General features: G+C 37.6%; 3 protein-coding genes and 2 long non-coding RNA genes across 5 annotated transcripts in view; all 5 read right to left on the bottom strand.

Annotated features, from left to right (window-relative positions):
* si:ch211-286b4.4 (multiple epidermal growth factor-like domains protein 6) overlaps positions 1–8,357 on the bottom strand; it is a 30,908-nt gene extending 22,551 nt beyond the window's left edge. Inside the window, exons 1-14 of the mRNA XM_051863316.1 lie at positions 8,238–8,357; positions 7,873–8,088; positions 4,540–4,718; positions 3,731–3,833; positions 3,489–3,647; positions 3,231–3,393; positions 2,951–3,054; positions 2,679–2,858; positions 2,310–2,516; positions 2,035–2,214; positions 1,073–1,264; positions 827–976; positions 598–701; positions 310–512 (exon numbers count right to left, since the gene is read on the bottom strand). Coding sequence (XP_051719276.1) covers positions 310–512; positions 598–701; positions 827–976; positions 1,073–1,264; positions 2,035–2,214; positions 2,310–2,516; positions 2,679–2,858; positions 2,951–3,054; positions 3,231–3,393; positions 3,489–3,647; positions 3,731–3,833; positions 4,540–4,718; positions 7,873–7,879 — 1,931 coding nt within the window. The 5' untranslated portion in view covers positions 7,880–8,088; positions 8,238–8,357. The remainder of the gene's footprint in view (positions 1–309; positions 513–597; positions 702–826; positions 977–1,072; positions 1,265–2,034; positions 2,215–2,309; positions 2,517–2,678; positions 2,859–2,950; positions 3,055–3,230; positions 3,394–3,488; positions 3,648–3,730; positions 3,834–4,539; positions 4,719–7,872; positions 8,089–8,237) is intronic.
* A 46-nt stretch (positions 8,358–8,403) lies between these two features.
* On the bottom strand, positions 8,404–12,799 carry LOC127495587 (multiple epidermal growth factor-like domains protein 11). The gene is made up of 7 exons (XM_051862521.1): positions 12,660–12,799; positions 12,453–12,575; positions 10,463–10,618; positions 10,074–10,190; positions 9,010–9,171; positions 8,709–8,927; positions 8,404–8,618 (listed from the first exon to the last, which is right to left on the bottom strand). The coding sequence occupies exons 1-7, from the start codon at positions 12,790–12,792 to the stop codon at positions 8,404–8,406; spliced, it is 1,125 nt and encodes a 374-aa protein (XP_051718481.1). The 5' UTR covers positions 12,793–12,799.
* A 4,085-nt stretch (positions 12,800–16,884) lies between these two features.
* On the bottom strand, positions 16,885–17,981 carry LOC127495895 (uncharacterized). Its single transcript, XR_007925205.1, has 4 exons — positions 17,787–17,981; positions 17,321–17,427; positions 17,080–17,233; positions 16,885–16,987 (listed from the first exon to the last, which is right to left on the bottom strand). It is a non-coding gene; the product is annotated as an uncharacterized LOC127495895 (long non-coding RNA).
* Positions 17,982–18,621: 640 nt separating this feature from the next.
* LOC127495894 (uncharacterized) lies at positions 18,622–19,870 on the bottom strand. The gene is made up of 4 exons (XR_007925204.1): positions 19,658–19,870; positions 19,451–19,555; positions 18,903–19,047; positions 18,622–18,823 (listed from the first exon to the last, which is right to left on the bottom strand). It is a non-coding gene; the product is annotated as an uncharacterized LOC127495894 (long non-coding RNA).
* A 563-nt stretch (positions 19,871–20,433) lies between these two features.
* Positions 20,434–23,004, bottom strand: LOC127495588 (platelet endothelial aggregation receptor 1-like). Its single transcript, XM_051862522.1, has 5 exons — positions 22,890–23,004; positions 22,590–22,793; positions 20,932–21,081; positions 20,670–20,849; positions 20,434–20,594 (listed from the first exon to the last, which is right to left on the bottom strand). The coding sequence occupies exons 1-5, from the start codon at positions 22,990–22,992 to the stop codon at positions 20,434–20,436; spliced, it is 798 nt and encodes a 265-aa protein (XP_051718482.1). The 5' UTR covers positions 22,993–23,004.
* Between the last annotated feature and the right edge of the window lie 224 nt (positions 23,005–23,228).

Raw genomic sequence — 23,228 nt, forward strand, 5'->3', positions numbered from 1 at the left:
ACTGTATCTGTTTTCATTACCGACCACAACTGGATAGAAACTGGATCCACATAGTCATTTTAATAAGTTATCATTTCAAAGCCATTTTCTCACTCATTTGCACTTTACGTAACATTTCAGTAACAGAAAATATTGATAATAGTTACAGCACATCTCAGTAATGGACAATAAATCTTTAACATCTGAAATCATGCCACTAAGATCCATTAGCAATGCATGAGTGCACCCGGTTGGCTCAGCTCAAGTGGGTGTGGGTGTACAGTTGTCAGATGACTGTGTTTAGCTCCTGAAATGCAAAGATATAATTACCCAGCATCACAGAGAGTTGCTTCTGATGGATGGATCATAGCAGTCTGCTCACAGAAGTACCCAGGAGGACACGGCTGGCACTGCTCTGCCCCACTCAACCCTGGGGAACTGGAGAATGTTCCGGCGGGGCAGGGGAGAGGAGAGCTGATACCAGTTGGGCAGTAATGGCCAGGCGGGCACATGTTGTTGCCTGTAGATTCAATCTGCAAATCACACATTATAAATGAGTTTAACTCTTTGTGAACACACACAGTGTCTCTATTAAGAGACAGAACTGATGATATATACCATGTTTCCAGTGCCATTAGGGCTTGTGGCACCCGAAGGGCAGTGATATCCATCCTGGCAGAACCCTGTAGGCTCTGAAAGACCATGCCGAGCACAAAACATGCCTAGATAGACAGATTACATGGATTAGATCCTTTTCCCCACATATTCTAGACTACCGTTCAAAAGGAAAGAAAACAATTTTTAATATTTTGAAAATCTTGTTATTTTCATATATTTTCAGTCTGACCTGCAGGACACGGTAGACAATCCTCCAAACTGGATGTCCCAGACTGTGGCTGCACTGTTCCTGGAGGGCAGGGGAACTGAGTGCCCTGTGATGTGCCCATGGGGCAGAAATGTCCCGGTGGACATGGAAGAGGCTCCGATACTGCTTCCCCTGCATTGTAATGCAATAGGATCTATTGTAATAGATTTATAAGAGCACAGAGATGGTTTTAAACGAATTCTCTTGTAGATAGAAATAATAACGCACCCTGACAGTAGTAGCCTAATGGACACGGCTCGCAGTTTTCCCTGTGGCTGTTGCCCATGACGAAGCTGAAAGTGCCTGCAATGCAGGCCAGGGGCTTTTGTGTGCCTGCGGGGCAATAGAAACCGGCAGGACAGAGACTCTGCTCCGGACTGCTGGAACCCCAGTCACAGAAGTAGCCTGCAGAACATTCACCTACAAGGTACAATACAATTAGACAATAATAACATATGACTCATGGTTGCATCATACAACTCCAAATTGTGCCATAACATCAGTGATTCAACAGTATTGTTATGGTTTTCAATCAGGGTTCTGTGAAACTACCTTATTCCACAAACAATTAAAGAAGCAAATAATTTTATTTAAAAATGTTTGAATTAAATAATAGAATCACTGAACTTGACCAGATCAGGGTGCAAAGAAAAAGATAAAAAATATCCACACACCCTTTATGTGATGATTAAAAATGTGAGAAAAAGAAATGTAGTTCATTTTTGTCTTTGAGACCAATTATAATTCCATGATGATTTATGAACTAATGATCTGATTATATAATGTAATAATGTAATAAAATTAATGTTTTTTAAAGTTATTATAAAATATTAGCAAAAAATATATAAAGACAGTCTGGGCAACTCTGGGTCTGTAAAGATTGAAAACCCTTAGTTGAACAGCTCCTCCACAGCAGTGTTGTTATTGTTAACTAAAACTAAAACAGTTTAAAATAATTTTTGTTCATTTAAATTAAGCTAAAACAATAAAATAAAATATAAATATTACAATAAAAACTTACAAATTAAATGTTGCTTTGAGATCTGAATAAATATATAGAAAAGATAAACAGAAATATTTATAAACAACAAAACCTAATAAAAAAAAATACAAAAGCACATAAAGTTACTAAAACTTAAACTAAAATGGAAACTGAAAAACATAAATAAAATCAAAATATTAATAAAAACCTGCTCTTATTCCCAGAAGGCAGTATGCCCCAGGTGGACACATAGTGCCAGTGCTGTTGTCAGTGGGGTTGGGAACTGTCGCTTGCGCAAAACAGAGGAATCCAGGGGCACAGGGCCCTGAGGGCTCGGAGAGACCATCTGAACCGCAGAAATAGCCCATAGGGCACACCAGGCACTGCTCTGCAATTATACAAAATAAATATATAAAACAAGCATGATAAAAGTGGAAAAATGCATGTAATCATGTTTCTCAGTTACTTTAGAGAATAAATCACCTGCTGAAATGAGGCCTAGAGAATCACTGTATGTGCCTTTGGGACATGGAACTGGGTTTCCAGGCTGAGTCTCATTTGGGCAGTAAAAGCCTTCAGGACAGACCAAAGGAGTGCTGACCCCCGTAGAGCCGCTTGTGAGGTTGATGCAGTGGAAACCAGGAGGACAGGGTTTACACTCGCTCTGACCCCTCTGATCCTGAAACTGACCTGCGGTCAAACAACAACATATAATGAGAACAAACTTTTGTATTTGACCTCTTCTAAAAAGGGTAGTAACTACGCTGAAATGGAGCCCTACAAAGTGAATGGAGCATTACAATTGAGGTCACAGAGCAGACAGTATATCTTCAAAATAGAGTATTACAGTACCTCCAGGGCAAGGCATGCAATCATCTGTGCCCTTTCCCCCACTATCAGAGCGCTGGCTTCCCACTGGACAGGGAGTTGGCACAGTGCTACCAATCTCACAATAGTGACCTGGAGGACAAATATCGCCATAAACGGCTGACAGAGGAGCTGCAGTCAGAGATCCCTCACTGCAGTAAAACCCTGTGAGAATACAACATGTCATATTAATAAGAATCTGCAAGAAGACCTGTGAAGGCCTAAAAACTGTCTGCTGTAGATGTTTGTATTCAAACCTGACAAGCAGGGTCCACTGACTGCAGTCAAGCTTGGTTCTGAGCAATAAAACCCTGGTGTACAGTTTTGGCACTGACTTATGTTGGATAGTTGATGCAGATTGCTGTAAAACAATTACTTTATTATTATTATTTTTTTATTTTTTTTTAATAGAATAAGATTTTTAAAATTTATTTAAAATTATATTTTGTAATATAAAAATATATAACATATACATATATATATATATATATATATATATATATATATATAACTTTTTTATATATAAAATTTTGGTACCTAAATGTGCCCTTGGGACAAGGTATTCCAGCAAAACTTCCAGCTGGACAATAAGATCCAGGTGGACATGGTATTCCTGTCTCATTATCATTTGGGGAAGGAGTGATGGCTCCTCCAAAGCACAAGAATCCAGCACTGCAAGGGCCAGTTGGTGACACACTTCCTGGACAAACAAACAAATATCAGCTCCACATATCAGACCAGAGTAGGATTAGCATGTTCTCTCTGGGGAAAATAATCATTGTTCATGCGTCATACCTGACCCTATACAATAGGTCCCAGGGTCACACTGAGAGCATTCAGAAGATTCAGCCAATCCAGAGCGGTTCCCATAACTCCCTGGAGGACATGGATGTTGACTGGATGCCCCAGTTGGACAATAAAATCCAGGCTGACATGGGAATGGGTGTGTCATACCTAGTACAAGAAACACATTATTAAGCAAAGGCATAAAGAACGGATATATTACATCTGTTAATTTACTGAAATTTTATGTGTACCGTTCTCAGGGCAGAAAAAGCGGATAGGGCACAGTTCACATCTGTGCTGGCCTAGACTGGGCTGAAAGCTACCTGGGAAACATGGCCTCTCCATGATGCTGCCCTGTTAGAGCGACAACAACGTGAGAATATTTTGTAAAGGTCACACTGTCATTTTAACAAACTTAAATTCATTAAAAATAAACATCAGGATTTAAATTAACAAGTCATTTTACTAAATTCATGCCATTTCACTCTTTTGTTAAACTGGCTTTTGTTGTTGTTTTTTTTACACTTTTACAGAGTTTTTAATTTTTGGGTCATTCTGAAAATGTAACATTTTAGTCATAAAAAATACTTATAAAATCACATATATAAGGCATAATTATCTAACCTAACATTTAATTAAATAATGATATGGGTAGATTTTATAATGTTATATTGTAAAAATTGTAAAATAAATAAATAAATAATAAAAAAAATTAAATATATATTTGAGTATGTCCACCATGTCTAGAATATAGCTTCTTTGACTTTTAAAGGTATATACTTTTTTATTATCCATTTAATTTTTCATGTTAAACAAGACCTAAGGAGTGAACAAAAAGCAAAACAAAATATTTTAATAATATAAATAAAAAAGCTTGTCTCTGTATTCTGGTGTCATCAAGGTTATAAATAAATATGTTTAAAGTTGTTCAAATGTGCATATTCAATTGAGCAAAAAGCAAAACATTATATTTTAATAATATAAATAAAAAATGTGTGTCCCTGTATTTTGTATAAACAAATAAATCAATACAAATGCGCATATAGTGTTTTCCACTTACCCTTTCACAGAAGTGGCCTGCACCACACACATACTCTGGTGGTCTGGATGTGTTCTGTCCTCCAGGGCAGTAATAGCCCTCAGAGCACAGACCAGAGGGCTCAGTTAGGCCTCTTTGCTCACAGAAATATCCCGGTGGACATTCGAGGCAATCTTCTGCACCGGATGCTCCAGCAGAGCCTGATGAGTATTAAACAATGAAACATTAAAGCTTCCAGAAGAGTTCAAACCAGAAAACGATAACAGACGAGAAATAAGGGTCTTATCTAGCGAAACGATCTGTCATTTTCAAAAAAAAAAAAAAAAATGTATATGCTTTATATAAACAAATGATCGCCTTGCAAGTGCTTCCGCTAGACCGCACTTTCGTATTCTTCAAAAAGCTTACGCTGTATGTCTTACACCTTCCCTATTTCACTTACGGAAAAAATGGAACTGGCGCCACGTTCGTTCCGTAAGTTGAATAGGGAAGGCGTAGGACATACAGCGTAAGCTTTTTGAAGAATACGAAAAGCGGAAGCACGTGCAATGCATTCATTTGTGTTTGTATTTGTATTTTTTTATAAAATGACCAATCGTTTCGCTAGAGAAGACCATTATTCCTCGTCTGGTATCGTTTAAAGCCCTTTGAAGCTGCACTGAAACTGTAATTTTGACCTTCAACCGTTTGGAGAGAACACTGAAGTCCACTACAATCCTAGAATGTTTTCATCAAAAACCTTAATTTCTTTTCGACCGAAGAAAGAAAGACATAAACATCTTGGATGACATGGGTGTGAGTAAATTATCAGGAAAATTTTATTTGAAAGTGGACTAATCCTTTAAACTACGCCAGAGCACATACACACCTCATGCACAGGATGCTGTGCGCAAGGCAGTTGGACATAGTGGTGTATTAGAGGTAAAAAAGCATATAAATGCTGTTCGGTGACATGCATTATAAGACTGACAGACTGCAACGGTTGGACTTAAAAATCATCATTTGTGTTCTACTGAAGAAACAAAGTCACCTACATCTGGGATGCCCTGGGGGTAAGCATATAAACATCAAATTTTCATTTTTGGGTGAACTATCCCTTTAACAAAATATCCTTCTGGGAACGTTAGAATAACATTATACAAACCAAAAACTAACATTTTGGGAACGTTAAATTAACGTTAGAATAACGTTATGAGAACATTAGATTAACTTTAGAATAGCGTTATACAAACCAAAAACTAACGTTAGATTAACGTTAGAATAACATTATGCAAACCAAAAACTAACGTTTTGGGAACGTTAGATTAACGTTAGAATAATGTTCTGGGAACCCAAAACTAACATTCTGGGAATGTTAGATTAACGTTAGAATAACGTTATGAGAACATTAGATTAACTTTAGAATAGCGTTATACAAACCACAAACTAACGTTTCGGGAACGTTAGATTAACGTTCTTGGAACGTTAGAATAACGTAATACAAACCAAAAACTAACGTTTTGGGAATGTTAGGTTAACGTTAGAATAATGTTCTGGGAACCAAAAACTAACGTTCTGGGAGCGTTAGATTAATGTTAGAATGTTCTGGGAACCAAACACTAACGTTTTGGGAACGTTAGATTAACGTTAGAATAACGTTATGAGAAAGTTAGATTAACTTTAGAATAACGTTATACAAACCAAAAACTAACGTTCTGGGAACGTTAGATTAACGTTCTTGGAACGTTAGAATAACGTAATACAAACCAAAAACTAACATTTTGGGAATGTTAGATTAATGTTAGAATGTTTGGGGGAACCAAAAACTAACGTTCTGGGAGCATTAGATTAATGTTAGAATGTTCTGGGAACCAAAAACTAACGTTTTGGGAACATTAGATTAACGTTAGAATAACGTTATGAGAATGTTAGATTAACTTTAGAATAACGTTATACAAACCAAAAACTAACGTTTTGGGAACGTTAGATTAACGTTCTTGGAACGTTAGAATAACGTAATACAAACCAAAAACTAACATTTTGGGAATGTTAGATTAATGTTAGAATGTTTGGGGAACCAAAAACTAACGTTCTGGGAACGTTAGATTAATGTTAGAATAACGTTCTGGGAACCTTAGATTAACGTTAGAATAACGTTATACAAACCAAAAACTAACGCTTTGGGAACATTAGATTAATGTTAGAATAACGTTATACAAACCAAAAACTAACGTTCTGGGAATGTTAGATTAACGTTAGAATAACGTTATACAAACCAAAAACTAAGGTTTTGGGAATGTTAGATTAACGTTAGAATAACATTAGAATAACGTTAGAATAACGTTATAGGAACATTAGATTAACTTTAGAATAACGTTATACAAACCAAAAACTAACATTTTGGGAATGTTAGGTTAACGTTAGAATAATGTTCTGGGAACCAAAAACTAACGTTCTGGGAACGTTAGATTAATGTTAGAATAACATTGTGAGAACATTAGATTAACTTTAGAATAACGTTATACAAACCAAAAACTAACGTTTTGGGAATGTTAGAGTAATGTTAGAATAACGTTCTTGGAACATTAGATTAATGTTAGAATAACGTTATACAAACCAAAAACTAACATTCTGGGAACGTTAGATTAACGTTACAATAACATTATACAAACCAAAAACTAACGTTCTGGGAACGTTAGATTAACATTAGAATTAATGTTAGAATAACGTTATACAAACCAAAAACTAACATTCTGGGAACATTAAAATAACGTTATACAAACCAAAAACTAACGTTCTGGGAATGTTAGATTAACGTTAGAATTAATGTTAGAATAACGTTAGAATTAATGTTAGAATAACGTTATACAAACCAAAAACTAACATTCCCAGAACGTTAGTTTTTGGTTTGTATAACGTTATTCTAACATTAATCTAACGTTCCGAGAACGTTATTCTAATGTTCCCAGAATGTTAGTTTTTGGTTCCCTGGTTTTGAGAGAGAATGCAAAAGTTTGTGAGCGCACGCAAATGTCTTTGAGAGAGAACGCAAGAGTTTTGTGAAGGAACGAAAATATCTTTGTGAGAGAAAAAACGTTTTGCGAGGGAGCGCAAATGTTTTGTGAGAGAACGCAAAAGCTTTGAAAAATATTTTTTCCTCCCATCCCAAATTTTTTCCACCACCATGTCCTTTTAGGGGACAAATGTACAATTTACAAATTTACATTTAATTTACAAACAAATTAAAACAAGGTTTTAGTACAAAATAACGTGCAAACCCAAATAATCAATAATTAAATTCCTTGTTGATTATTTTAACTTGACAATTATTATTGATTTGTCATTGCAGCCCTAAGAATTAAATAGTTTACTTACTCCTCATTGTGCCTTGTGGACAGGGCAGGGGTAGTGGTGTGCCTCGGGAACAGTAGTGTCCAGGAGGACAAAGCACATCACTGGGATTTGAGGAGCCTGTGGGGCAGAAGAATCCAGCAAAACAGAGGCCTACAGGAGCGTGCAGGCCAGTCTGATTACAATAAGAGCCTGAATCAGAGGGCTGGGGAAGAGACGAACCCACTGGGCAATAAGACCCTGTAGAAAAGATTAATTTAGCTTTAGCTGTCAAATTCGGTCCTGATATACTTTGAAATAGCGATGTTTTTATTTTTGGCTGAACAATCCTTTTAATGCAGTGTTAAAGACGCATTTTATTAACAAATAGATCAGTGTGAATGGTGTACCTGTAGGACACAGGTCCCCTTTGAAGCCAGTACATGATTCTGTGATTTGTAGACGTGATTCTGAATAACCATCAGACTCTGATAAATCGAATAGAGGTCTGGGATCCAGGTCAGTCCAGACTCCGGCACCATCTCCTTGAAAAAGTGTCAGTCAGTTTTAACAGGCTCATCTGTTACCATATACATGATTTAATACCATATCTGGAATCCTACCTGGAATGTGAACTGAACAGGTTATGTTGTGCTTCAGAAGGCAAAGATCATACTTTTGGAGGTGGGATGAAGATATGAGGTCACAAAAACAGGTCTGCTGAGAGAGTGTGGCCTGAGGTGCAGCAGTATCTGCACCTCCAATGCAATAGTGACCTGGAGCACAAAACCCTGCAGAAGGACAAAAATAACATGCATAACTTCTCATCATTCAGCTGAATTATTTTGTGCTTTACAGCGTAATATTTATTATCTGCCAACCTGAGGGCTGAGAGGAGCCTGGTGCAATGCAATATCTGCTTGGTGGGCAAGGGGAGCAGTCATTAGAGGAGGTGGCCCCTTTGTCCTGGAGAATATAACCGACAGGACAGGGTAACGGAGCACTGCTCTGCTCAGGGCAGTAATATCCTGCCGGACATATATCTCCATACATCTGAGAGACTGGGGCAGACTCTGTGGCTCCAGATGAGCAGAAATGACCTTTTATGGAGGGAGAACTAGATGTAAAATTAAGATATACACCACCAGAACAGACTCTAATGGGAATCTCTGTGGCACTGACCTGCGGAGCAGAGTCCGGAGGGGCTGATTAGTGCGCTGGTGTTACAGTAGAATCCAGGAGGACATGGAGAGCAATCCAGCTGAGATTGCAACCCCTCAATCATACTTGCAGTGCCCGGAGGGCAGGGAAGCGGGGTGGTGCAACCCTCCAAACAGTAAAAACCTTGCAGATGAAAATGCATATAGTACTGTTACTGTAAAAATAAGTAATACAATTCACCATTAAGATTCTTTAAAAATAAAAATATGCTAATTTTAATTTAAAGAAAACACTGTAATGAATGTTAGGATGCATTATGGTAAAGAAAATTGGGAGGTAAAATTGTCTTTAAAATGATCAATGCAAAACAGAAATGTAGACTTAATTTTCTTTATAAAGTACAATTTTTTTCTTATGAATTTGGGGAAAAATATGACCCAGACATTTCTTGAAAGTCAAGAAACCTGTCAAGAAAATGTTTAGGTCAAATTTCACTCCAAAATCTAACCATATAGATCTAAATTTTTGTTGTATTACTGTAATGTGAAAAAATACGGTATTATGGTAATGAAAATCATAATAGAAAATGAGAATAGTAAATGTAAAACATTAAATGTCAGCTTATTTTGTAGGCTTCCATTTCTGGACAAGAAAATTTCCAGGTCATACATTTAAAAAAAAAATAAAAATAATAATAATAATAATAATTTAGAAATTTTGCTTGAAGAAAAAAGATTTTAAAAATTAAAATGTGCTTATTTTAATTTTACAAATCCTTGTATTACAGTACTGTTTCACTGTAATGTAAAAAAATACCCTGTGGTAATGAGAATCATTATTAAAAATAATAGGAATAGTAAAAGTAAAATATCAGGATAGTCAGAGTAACTATAAAAAGGTATGGTAAAACATGCGTAATCGCCCTAAAATTAATACAAGCATTACTCGATGCAAAATATAAATGTAGGCTTGATTTTCTCTAGGTAAAATACATTTTCTTATTTGTTTTCTTTATGATATTGTGGTGAAATATGACCCAGACATTTCTCAACAGGCTTAGAAAGAATCACCCATATAATATTTACCTGGTGGGCATGGCTGACAGGAAGGCTGGGATGGCAGAGGCTGATAAGTACCAGGCGAACAGATGGCAGGCTTGACGCTGCCATACGGACATGAGTGACCAGACGGACACTGACGGTCTAAACAGACAGATCATAAAGGTAAGAGACTGGCAGTATAAAAATAGACGATGTCTAGACATCTCATGGCAACAGTACTAAATAATTCAGATAGCACTAGGGCAACCCTGTAGAGATGCAGTGGCTAGTCACTAAGATAAATGAAAGGAGGAAGCAGACACTGTCTCTCTCTATTTATGAAACCTGCTCAGCACTGTGAACATCCAGTAGCCCAGTTTAACTGATGCCCAGAGGACAATATGAATTTCTGCCTCGTCAGTATTGCATCCTACCAGGTTGATGTCCTGTTACAGAACCTGCCGGACAGAAGCTGCCCTCAGGACAGCGGAGCTCTGCAGAGCTCTGGCCCCAGTCTGGGCAGTAGAATCCAGGGGTACATGGATGACACTCTGTCTCAGACACACCACCACTCTGGCCCATGAATGAACCTGTAATATAAAACAATCAGAGATCATTTGGTTAAACAGCAATTAGAAAGAGACATAAGCTTATCTTTAATAGTTTTTTTTTTTAATTTAACAAAATACTGTGCAGTTGAATGTTAAAGGGTTAGTTCACCCAAAAATGAAAATTCTGTCATTAATTACTCACTCTCATGTCGTTTCACACCCGTAAGACCTTCGTTCATCTTCGGAACACAAATTAAGATATTTCTGATAAAATCCGATGGCTCAGTGAGGCCTCTATTGCCAGCAAGATAATTAACACTTCAGACACAAAGACACAAATCTTTTGTTTCGAGTCAGTGGTTCGATTCGCGTATCAAGCTGCCAAAGTCACGTGAACTATTGAAAATTCGAAACACTTATGACAAAACAAAGGCTCGTTTATTGAAATCATGTGACTTTGGCGCTCCGAACCACTGATTTAAAACAAAAGATTCGTAAAGCTTCGAAGCTTCATGAAGCAGTGTTTTGAAATCAGCCATCACTAGATATTGTTGAAAAGTCGTTATTTAGTTTTTTTGGTGCACAAAAAGTATTCTTGTCGCTTCATAACATTAAGGTTGAACCACTGTAGTCACATGAACTGTTTTAAATATGTCTTTAGTAGCTTTCTGGGCATCTGAAAGTGTTAATTATCTTGCTGTCAATGGAGGCCTCACTGAGCCATCGGATTTTATCAAAAATATCTTAATTTGTGTTCCGAAGATGAACGAAGGTCTTACAGGTTTGGAACGACATGAGGGTGAGTAATTAATGACATAATTTTCATTTTTGGGTGAACTAACCCTTTAATTATACTTCTGTAAAGCAAACTGAAGGTGACATAGTACTGTCTCTTCAAAACATTACAAGATTTGCTACACAGTCCAAGGAATAGTTCACCCAAAAATGAAAATTGTCATTATTTACTCACCCTTGCTCTTTTTTCAGTGGAAACGAAAGGAGATGTTTTGAATTACACTATATTGCCGTAAAATTTTATAATGTTTTTGAAAGAAGTCTCTTGTGCTAACCAAGGCTGTATTTATTTGATCAAAAATCAAATAAAAACAGTAATATTGTGAAAAATTATTACAATTTAAAAAACTGTTTTTTATTGTAATATATTTTAAAATATAATTTATTTCTGTGATATCAAAGCCGAATTTTCAGCAGCAATTATTCCAGTCTTCAGTGTCACATGATCCTCCAGGTATCATTCTGATATGCTGCTTTGGTGCTTAAGAAACATTTCTTATTATTGTCAATGTTGAAAAAATTGCATAATTTTGTGGAAACCTTGATATATTTTTTCCAGGATTCTTTGATGAATAGAAAGTTCAAAGAACAATATTTATTTGAAACAGAATAAGAAATCTTTTGCAACATTATAAATCTCTTAACTGTCTCTTTTGATCAATTTAATGCATCCTTCCTAAATAAAAGTACTGACTTGTTTGAACAGTAGAAAATGTGAAAGCATATAGTGGTCAGTGGCTGTCAAGATCCAAAAAGGACAAAAAAGCACAATAATACTAGTACATACTACTTGTGTGTAATATTCCAAGTCCTCTGATACCATACAATAGCATTGTGTGAGGAAAAGACCAAAATCAAGGTCGTTTTTCACTGAAAATCCTCCATTTTGGAGCTTGAAAACTCCTTGTCACTATATGCTTTTACAGTATTGTATGAAAAGAGCAACGTAAACATTCTGTTAAACATCTCCTTTTTGTCCCACAGAAGAAAGAAAATCGTACAGGTTTGAAATTACATGAGTGTGAGCTAATAATGTCAGAATTTTCATTTTTAGGTGAACTGTTAGCTTAAACTCTACCTGGCGGGCAGGGTTCTGGTCGTGCACTGCCAATCGGGCAGTAGTGGCCTGCAGGACAGACATCCCCAATGAAATGAATCTGAAAATAGACATCCTCCACTGTATGAGCCCCAGATTCACCATCTGAAACAAATTCAACTAATTACAGCTGCAATGCTTTCAGATTCATTACCATGATCAAACACTGCGGCAGGTGGAGAAAATGACCTGTGTTGTTGTAGTACTGAGGCGTAGGGGTGTGTGATCCTTGAATACAGTAGTATCCTGGACTACAGGGCCCAGAGGGTGAACTCAGCCCTGGTTCTGCACAGTGCTGTCCTGGTGTGCACGACTGACACATCTCTACGGATGCTGCTCCTATTCAAACACCGACAATGTTAGTTTCATTCATCCATATTGAACAGCATAAGTATGCTACATATGCTGGAATAAGACCTTCTAATGAGCCAAATGTTCCCAGAGGACAGGGCTCCATACGGCTGGCACCCGGTGGGCAATAGAAGCCAGCTGTGCATCTTCCTCCCGTGGAATCTCCAACTGGCTGTGAGAGCGAGGCACCCTGGATACACACATAACTGCAAAATCCAAAACATTAGCATGAGAAAACAGCCCTATATTATTCAACAGGACATTTTAGTGGACATTGCAGGAGCTGAGCTGGCTAATAAACTCACTCACCCTGGAGAACAGTGGCCTGTAGGGGTGTCCAGGCCAGAGGAGCTGCAGTATTTACCAGGGGGGCAGGGGACACACTGATCTTTGCTGGACAGGCCTAACTGACCATTAAAAGTACCCACAGGGCAGGGGAAGCTCACTCCAGACTCTGAGCCTGTTCAAAATACAAAGTATAGTGTAAAAAAAGGGTTAAAGTGTCATTATCTTGTACCCAGAGTAATTTTGTCAGTACCTGGAGGGCAGTAATATCCCCTAGGACATGGCACAGGTATAGAGGTTCCTTCTGTTACTGTGTCTGAACCAGCACAAAAATATCCAGCCGGACACACAGAACATTCTGCCTATGGATGTGAAGTAGATAAAGTATTTATCTTTCATCTTAAAATATGAAATCCCATCATACTAAATAAGATACATTGTATATTTAATGTAATCTATATTCATTTAAAGAAAGTGAAATAATCATTAACCATTTTAATATTTATCTTTTTTTTTTTTTTTTTTTTTTTTTAATATTACAGCTGTCCCACAGCTGTGGAATCACTGAAAAATAATAATTTTATTATTTTAAAAATATCATAATTTAATAAGATATTCTCAAAAACTTGTTTACTAATAAAAAAAATTCTGATCCTGATCAAGAAAAATAAAGAAAAATCAAGGTAAATATCACTTGTATGATGAATATTTTTACTGTTTACTTAAGCTGATATTTTTTTTAATTATGCAAAAATATTATTTAATTTGGATATATGTGACCCTGGACCACAAAACCAGCCATAAGGTTCACATTTTTTAAACTGAGATTTATACATCATCTGAAAAATCTAAATATTGAGAAAATCGCCTTTAAAGTTGTCCAAATTAAGTCCTTAGCAATGCATATCCACTCACAAAAATAATTTTTTTATAAATTTATGATAGGAAATTTACAAAATATCCTCATGGAACATGATCTTTACTTAATATCCTAATTATTTTTGGCATAAAAGAAAAATTGATAATTTTAACCCATACAATGTATTGTTGGCTATTGCTACAAATATACCCGTGCGACTTATGACTAGTTTTGTGGTCCAGGGTCACAAATACCATGCTAGAAAATATACTATATACGTAAGTAGTCTATCATTTTATTGAAATATTGCTCAAATTTAAATTCTACATAAACATAATTTCCACCACAGAATGATGTTAAACACAGTACAACATTTGAGATGTGGTGGAAATCAGTTTTATTATTATTTATAAACTATTATCGTATTTATTAATATTTTGAATTAGCTTTTATTTTTATATTTATAGTAATTTTATGTGCTTTTGTCATTTCTACTTAGCTTTCATTTATTTTTGTCAGTTTCAACTTATTTTTCAGTTAGTTGCCAAGGCAATATTTCTCATTTTCATTTACATTTTTTTTTACGTTTTTCATCTAATATTTATATTTTATTTATTTCAGCTTTATTTCAATTAATTTTTAATTGTTTCGATTTGAATAGATTTTTAATAGTTTCAGTTTTAATTTGAGTTTAACTTAACAATAGCAACACTAGTGGAAATGCTGAAGAAACACCTTTTTATGTCACAAATTTTAATGGGGCATTAAACAAACAATCATGCCTCTCTCTCAGCTGACCTGCCCCTGGAGGTTCTGGAAAGTCCCAAGGGGGCAGGGGATCTGAGAAGGGCTGCCAGGGGGACACATATGTCCAGGTGAGCAGATATAGTTGGCAGGCTGGCTGGAATTTTGACCCTGTGGGCAGTAGTAGCCTATCTGGCACACATGAGAAGGGGAGGAGAGACCCCTACTGGAGCAAGCAGATCCTACAAAGAAAATGTCCACAAATCAGTAGAAACAAAATGATCTAAAAGGAAGTTTGAAGTCTCCAAAAGAAGAGCACTGACCTGGAGGGCAGGGCAGACAGTCAGACAGCTTAGTGTTCCGGCTGCTGTTGCTAAAGCGGCCTAGTGGACAAGGCTCAGGGGATGAGGACCCTACGGGACAGTAGTGTCCTTGAGGACATTTACCACCTGTTCCTCCATCCACGGGTGTGGGGGACGTGGCTCCTGAGAGACAAAAGTGTCCAGCTGCACATGGTCCAGACACAGCACTCTGTCCAGAAGACTCGCAGAAGAAACCTGCCGAGAGGAAAATTTGTAGGACATTTCACGGCTGAGTTTTGACAGATGCTGAAAGCACAAGGGGCTGCAACTGAAAATGGTATTACTCAAATGCTGTGAAGAAATAAGGCAGCGTGACCCTCTGAGAATAAGAGATGCGTAACTCTGAGAAATGACTCGATAGGAGTGCTGTTGCTTGTAGAAATGGTACCTGGAGGGCAGGGTAAACAGTCTTCACGGCTGGACATCCTTGTATGTGGATTAATAGTCCCTGCTGGACAGGGGTGCTGATTTTGTAGATGGGTGCCCGTAGGGCAATAATAGCCTACTGGGCATTCAATGAGCTCAGAAGAGGAACCATTGGCAGGACAGTAGTAACTGCAAGTGAAAAGAGATAATTACTTTACAATGAATGACTTGATGGTAAAGTATGTCATTTTTGCAGTACTGGCTCCACCAAACAGAATGCAAAATTAATGACAGGCTTCCTAAACACTTCAATGTGCGCTATTGGGCGATCAAGCAAATAGCACCACCCCAAACTCACAACAGTGCAACTCTGCTTTTCCAGCGGCCTTGATTCATTTTTCCCATAGAGATTTTAAAAATGTCTTCATTAAAGAGTTATAAGCCATGAACCAGATCAACCAGCTACGAGGTCAATCACAACATTACAAACTTTGATTTGTAGCAAAACAGTATTTGAAAACCAGACAAAAAGACAAAGGTACAAGACTGTGTACTTTAAAGGGCTTTAAATGGCTTTAAAGGGATAGTTCACCCAAAAATGGAAATTTTGTCATAATTTACTCCTGGAGAAAACAACATTATCCATGATTCTGCAAAAAACAATCATGGTTGTTCACAATCTGTGTTGTTCACAATGCTTCACGGGATTGTTGTTTTCTCCCTCATTAAAGGGATAGTTCACCCAAAAATGAAAAGGTTGTCATCACTTACTTACCCTCATGTTGTTCCAAACCTGTATAAGTTTCTTTCTTCTGTTGAACACAAAAGAAGATATTCTGAAGAATGTTGGTAACCAGACAATTGACGGCAGCCACTGACTTCCATAGTATTTTTTTCCTACTATGGAAGTCAATGGCTACCATCAACTCTTTGATTACCAACATTCTTTAAAATATCTTTTTTCATGTTCAACAGAAGAAAGAAACTCATACAGGTTTGGAACAACTTGAGGGTAAGTAAGTGATGACAACATTTTCATTTTTGGGTGAACTAACCCTTTAATGAGGGAAAAAAATACAATCCTGTGAATTCCGCAGTGAAACATGATTATTTATGTCGAAATAATGTGGGCTGATGGCTTCAACAAAAGCGTATACCATCAATTAACAACCTCGTAACTAGTCTGTCTTTATAGTTATGATTCAAATTCAATTCGCCAATGGAGAAAATGAATGGGATTTTTACTTCTGAAAACCGAATACTGCATTCTATTGGTTGAGTCAAAGTTACTGTGTTAGGTTTGTTGTGATGTTTTGGGAGAATTAATCTTCGAATGTCATACTTCAAGCTGTCTCTGCACAATCTGGGATAGTAGAAAGTAATTTACCATTGAAAAAAAGATACACTTCACCTTTAAATGTTAACCATGTGTATGTATAAGTGTATCTACCCCTGGGGACACGGGCTGCAGCTGTCCTGTCTCTCTCTACTGCTGATGGATCCTTCTGGACAGGCTTGAGGAGCGCTGGAGCCTCTAGAGCAAAAATAACCTGAGTGGGAGCAGAAAACAGGATGAGGTGGGCCGGTTTGAGGGAAAGGTGGGTGTTTTTAATCTGCCCTGAATTGGGAATCTGTCATTTACCTGTCGGACACGGTCCTCCTCTGTGATCGTTGATTGGGCTGTTGGGGAGTACGGCTCCCTGTTTGCAATAAAAACCTTCCCAGCATTCTCCGCTGGGTGAAGTCAGCCCAGATATGTCACAATAATGACCAGCAGAACATGACAAACACTCTTCCTATAAGAAAAAGGTATCCATGGTCCTCCTTACAGATGTGACTGCTAGCAATAGGACTTTTAATATAAATAGAGAAATTCTTCTTACCACTTTGACCAGTTTGGTTTTGTTACTGAAAGTGCCCTCTGGACAAGGCTGAGGTTGAGTGGTGCCTTGTGGGCAAAAGTGACCTGCAGGACAAGGTCCTCCAGCTCCTTGGAAAAAAAAAACATTATTACATTTTATTTATTAATATTTTAATATCTATCTATCTATCTATCTATCTATCCATCCATCCATCCATCCATCCATCCGTCCATGTGTGAGCATGTGTGAAAAATCATTTACCATCAAACATTTTTAGGATTTCATAATATATTCATAATTTATATTCATATAAGGCAAAAACAATTTGATGTTGCTTTCTCAAAAAGTGTTCCCAGACATTTATTTTTATATATGCGAAAAATTAAAACACTGTATTCACATCTTAGAGCTTTCATTCAGAATTTTTTAATGTAATAACCCAAAATTATCTCAAATTCTCAAAATCCGTGGATGCAAACCCAGCTACCTGCAGACTGCATGTAAGGCTGAGGTGAGATGTTCCCATGCACGCAGTAATATCCCTCAGAGCATTCTCCTGTGACAGAGGTGGAGTTCTGGAGAGAGCAGTAGTGTCCTCCATCACATTCCCTACACTCAGAGCGGAAACTCAAACCAGAATCAGGACTGTATGTCCCTGCTGGACAAGGTCTCCAGTCATACCCTGTGCCTTCAGGACAATAGAAACCTACAGGCAAACAACAAATAACATCTTAAAAATATGATTGCTGGATTTGGGTGAAATCAGTCAGCATGTTTGTGTATTGTCTCTCTCCACTGTGTGGTGCTGTTCGCAATTTAATTGAGTTTCTTGAAATTAGACATAGGAAGTATATCATTTAAATGAGTCTCTTTCATATACTTAGGAAGCAATCCATTGACACTACCTTCACTACTATTCTAGCTGTATCATAAAATGGATATGTTCGGAATAGCATAGTAGTGTATAAAATTATAGTATATAGTGTACAAAATATTTTGTATAAAAGCTGGAACTAAAAAAGGAACTGATATATATATACACACACACACACACACACACACACACACAAAGCATGATTAATGCACAATAACAATTATTATTAACAAAATGATAACTGGATGCCTCGCAAAGAATCGAATAAGCAATGTGACAAGGACAGCACAGTACTGTTTAAAACATGAACAGTTGCATAATGCATACTGTTTCACATACTTTTATAAAACTGTAGGCAGTATACACTGCACAGCATCCAGTAAGCAGTACACTAGTACTCCATTCCGAACATAGCCAACGAGAGACCAAAGCACCAACCAGCTGGGCACAGCTGCCGGGCTCCATCCGCACAGTACCAGCCAGCTGTGCAGGGCCAGCACCAAGAGGCTTGAGTGACAGTTACAAAAGTCCCAGGATCACATGGAACAGGGTGGGTGGTTCCTGGAGGACAGTAATGTCCCTCTGGACAGATGTGGCCGGAGATGCCATCAGTGGGAGTGGGAGTCTCAGCTTTCTCAGCACAATAAAACCTTTTGGGGACATATGATGCCATAGGTTAAACTGGGCATCTGTGCTGCAGTTGTAATGTGCATATTGTTTGGAACATACCCAGCAGAGCAGAGTCCACTAGGTTCATTCAGGCCGGTAGAGGCACAGTAAAACCCTCCAGGGCATGACTGGCACTCCTCAGCACTCCTTAGTCCTGTACTATTAGACCACGTTCCCACCGGACAGGGCATAGGAATGGCAGTGCCTATAGTAACACAGGGAGACCTTTAAAACACTTTTATGAATGAAATCAAATTAGTAGTATACCATAAGTTCAGATATCATATTAGTATAAGATGTTCAAAAGTTCTTCACATGTTGTGAAATCTATTTAAACAGAATTAGATAAACAGCAAATACTATGTGTACAAAATATCATGTAGAGACACCATCTTTAGCAAATCTCAAATTAAACTTCCATTTTTCACACTGTACATTATTATGTTGTGATATCTAAATTTACTTGTAGAATTTAATATGATTAATATTTGTTTCTTTTTTTAATTTATGTAGACAAAATATGTTATTTAGTGATAACAAATTTAGCATATTTCTCGTAAGACAGGGCTGATAAAGAATAATTTTAGTAGCTGAAAATTTTAAAACACCTTTAGGACAGTAGTGACCAGCTGGGCATGCGGCCCCTGTAGAACCATCCACAGGACTGGGTGAATTGGAGCCCTCTCTGCACCAGAAACCAGCCAAACATAGTCCTACAAATAAGTGTTTGAAAACAGGGCTTGTAAAGCAAGAATATGGGGCATTTGTGATAATGTTATGTCTCAGAATTTTTATTGAAATGCCATCAGTCTTACCTATAGGTTCTTCAAGTCCAACATCTGGACAGTAATGTCCTGACGGACACAACAGACAGTCACTTTGGCTGTCCATGAGCTCATGGGGGTTATAGGTGCCGGCAGGGCATGGGAATTGTTTGGCAATACCAGTTCCTTCAGGACAGTAATGTCCCTTTGGACAAGGCTGCAGGACAGATATATTTGCAGCCCCAAATGTCGCATCACAATAAAAACCTGGTGTAGGGGAAAAAAATAAAAAACAGGATACAAGCTTCAGTATGAATTTCAGAAATAGAAATGTGGGAGTGTGTCACAGTTTGCTTTAGATAACCGCAGCTTGCCTGATTCACAGATTGTACAGTTCGCCTGCTTCTGCTTGTCCTGATATGTCCCAGTGGGACAAAAAATTGGGACAGGGCTTCCTGGGGGACAGTAATGACCAACCAGACACGGCAGAGCTAGGTCATCTGTCTGACCAGGCGGGCACCAATAACCTACCGAAAAAAGGACAAGGACAAGATTGTTTAAACTGCATTTTACTAGTCTGGGTTCAGTGCAGTGATGGTCTGTGCTGTTCTCACCCTGCCTGCAGGGTGCAGTAGGAGCCTGAAGGCCCATGGTAGCACAGTAGTATCCCGCTCTACAGGGCTGACACTCATCCTTGCTCACAAGGCCCACTGCTGGGGAGAAAGTCCCTGCTGGACATGGCTGTGGTACACTGGAGCCCTCGTCTGGTGAAAACGATAGATATTCGAAACTAAAAAGTATTCGAGAACATCTCAACTAAGGCTGGTTTAAGAGACATAAATCAGCAACATCTGAATAACCCAATTCTTACCACAGTAAGTCCCTGGAGGGCAGATGTTGCCTGTAATGCCATCTATAGGCCTGGAGGAAGTGGCTTCTCTCGTGCAGTAATACCCAGGAGAGCACGGCCCACTCGGCAGGGCTAGACCTGTTTCAGAAGGTCAGGTATAAACAGACAGTTTTGCAAAAGCACACAGCGAAGTCATTGCTGCTGATTACACACCGGTTGCATTGCAGAAAGCTCCTGGAGGGCAAGGTAGAGGCTCAGAGGTCCCTGATGGACAGTAAAACCCCTCCTGGCATCTGCCCCCGGTGGAGGAAGCAGGGCATAGGCAGTTAGCGTTAGTGTAGTTGTCCAGGTCAAAGGGCTGAGCGTTCCAGGCAGCAGATACACAGAACCATCCTGTGTGATGAATTCATTGGTTGAAATTCAAAATGAGTTCAATATTAAGTTGAAAATAGTCTCATCCAGGTGGTGTACTAACCAGCTTTACATTTCCCTGACACAGCGGACAGGTGCTCTTTCTCACAGTAGTGGCCTGGAGGACAGGGCAAGCAGCTGTCCAGGCTGTGGGTCATCGGCTCAGGGTTGTAATAGCCTCGTGGGCAGGGGAACTGGGTGGCATGTTTTGTTCCTGTAAACAAAGACCAGCACTGCATAATACTGAGGTGTGGTTTTTTTAATGAAAAGTGCATTTTGTCTAGCGAGACAGTTTTTTTTGTCAATTGTTTTAAGCATAGGAAAAAATCTGCCAGTGCCACAAGACAAAATAAACTTCAATACAAATCCTAAATCTTAATATTAGGAACCCACTGAATGATACTGGCCGATACTGTAAGCCAAAAAATTTTTTCATGATATGGTTGATATTAAAATATATACTATTTTATACTTTTTTGTCTAAATAAACTGACAATAAAACATTTTAAAAAAGGGCATCACATGAAAAACTGATATTTTTGGTAACACTTTAGTATAGGGAACACATAAACTATTAACTACGACTTTTCCCTTAATAAACTCCTAATTTACTGCTTATTAATAGTTAATAAGGTAGTTATTAAGTTTAGGTATTAGGTAGGATTAAGAATGTAGAATAAGGTCATGTAAAATAAGGCATTAATGTGTGCTTAATAAGTACTAATAAATAGCCAATATTCTAGTAATATGCATGCTAATAAGCAACTAGTTAAAAGACCCTAAAATAAAGTGTTACCATATTTTTAAGATATGCTAATGGCATTTAACAGTGTTATAAAATGATTAAGTGTTTTAATGTACAAATAAATACCGTTCAAATGTTTGCGGTCTTTTTAATGTTTTTGAAAGAAATCTCTTATGCTCACCAAGGCTGCATTTATTTAATCAAAAACAGAGTCGAAACAATAATATTGTGAAATATTATTAACATTTAAAATAACTTAATTATTGAATATACTGAATATATTTTAAAATGTAATTTATTCCTGTCATGTCAAAGCTGAATTTTCAGCATCATTACTCCAGTCTTCAGTGTCACATGATCCTTCAGAAATCATTCTAATATGCTGATTTGCTGCTCAAGAAACATATCTTATTATTATTATCAATGTTGAAAAAAGCTGTGCTGCTTAATATCTTTGTGGAAACCATAATATTTTGTTCAGGACTCTTTGATGAATAGAAAGGTCAATAAAACAACATTTATTTGAAATAGAAATATTTTGTAACATTATAAATGTCTTTATTGTCTTTACTAATACTATTCATTTTTGTTTAAAAAAATCTTGATGACCACATATTTTTGAATGTTGGTATAGGTATACAATATCAGCATCCTTTGACAATATATATCCAATATAATAAACCAATATATATACCAGAAAATTAAAAAATTTATAAAATTAATTAAAACTTAATATTGATTGTTAACCCTTATGGTATTGATAAATTGTGCAACCATATTTAATATTGGCCTTATCAGGTGCTATTGTTTTAATGACTAATACTATTTTACTAAAACTAATACTCTATTTTACAATATAACACACACACACACACACACACATATATACATATATATATATATATATATATTTGTTTTTTGTTTTTTTGTTTTTTTGGTATTGTAAGCAATAGTGTATATTTCATTCTGTCTCTTACCATCAGGGCAGTAGAATCCAGGAGGACAGGGGTACAGAGTGTATTTGCTGGTACTCTCTGGACAATAGTATCCAGCGTGACAGGAACTGCACTTAATCTGTCCTGTCAGGTTGGTATAAGTGCCCGCAGGGCAGGGAACAGGCACGGCACTGCCAGTGGGGCAGAAGTGCTCTTGAGGACAGAGGCCACCTTCAGAATCAGAACCTGTACCAACCATAACACCACAGTCAATAGTAGAATACAAACAGACAAAGAGCTAATGACGCTATCAAATTAACAAAAATGGTTGAATGGTCGAACCAGTGGATGACGACGCTCCGGCAGGGCAGTAGAACCCCTCTCGGCAGGGTCCAGATGGTCTACTCAGGCCCACCGAACCGCAAAACTGCCCAGCAGGACACATGGTGCACCCCGATTTCTTACTAACATAAAGACTATAAAGACAAAAAAGTAAACTGTTCATCTGTTCATTCACTCATATTTGTATATTATGATCATTTGACCCTGTAAGGTACCTGTTTGAAAGGGTGCCAAGCGGGCAGGGTAAAGGAAGGCTGGTGCCCTCAGGACAGTAATGACCCACAGGACATGGCCCACCCACCCCTGTGCTAATATTTGCATCAGGATTCTTGAAGTTTA

Source organism: Ctenopharyngodon idella, chromosome 15, assembly GCF_019924925.1.
Source record: "Ctenopharyngodon idella isolate HZGC_01 chromosome 15, HZGC01, whole genome shotgun sequence".
In the NCBI taxonomy this organism is placed as follows: domain Eukaryota; kingdom Metazoa; phylum Chordata; class Actinopteri; order Cypriniformes; family Xenocyprididae; genus Ctenopharyngodon; species Ctenopharyngodon idella.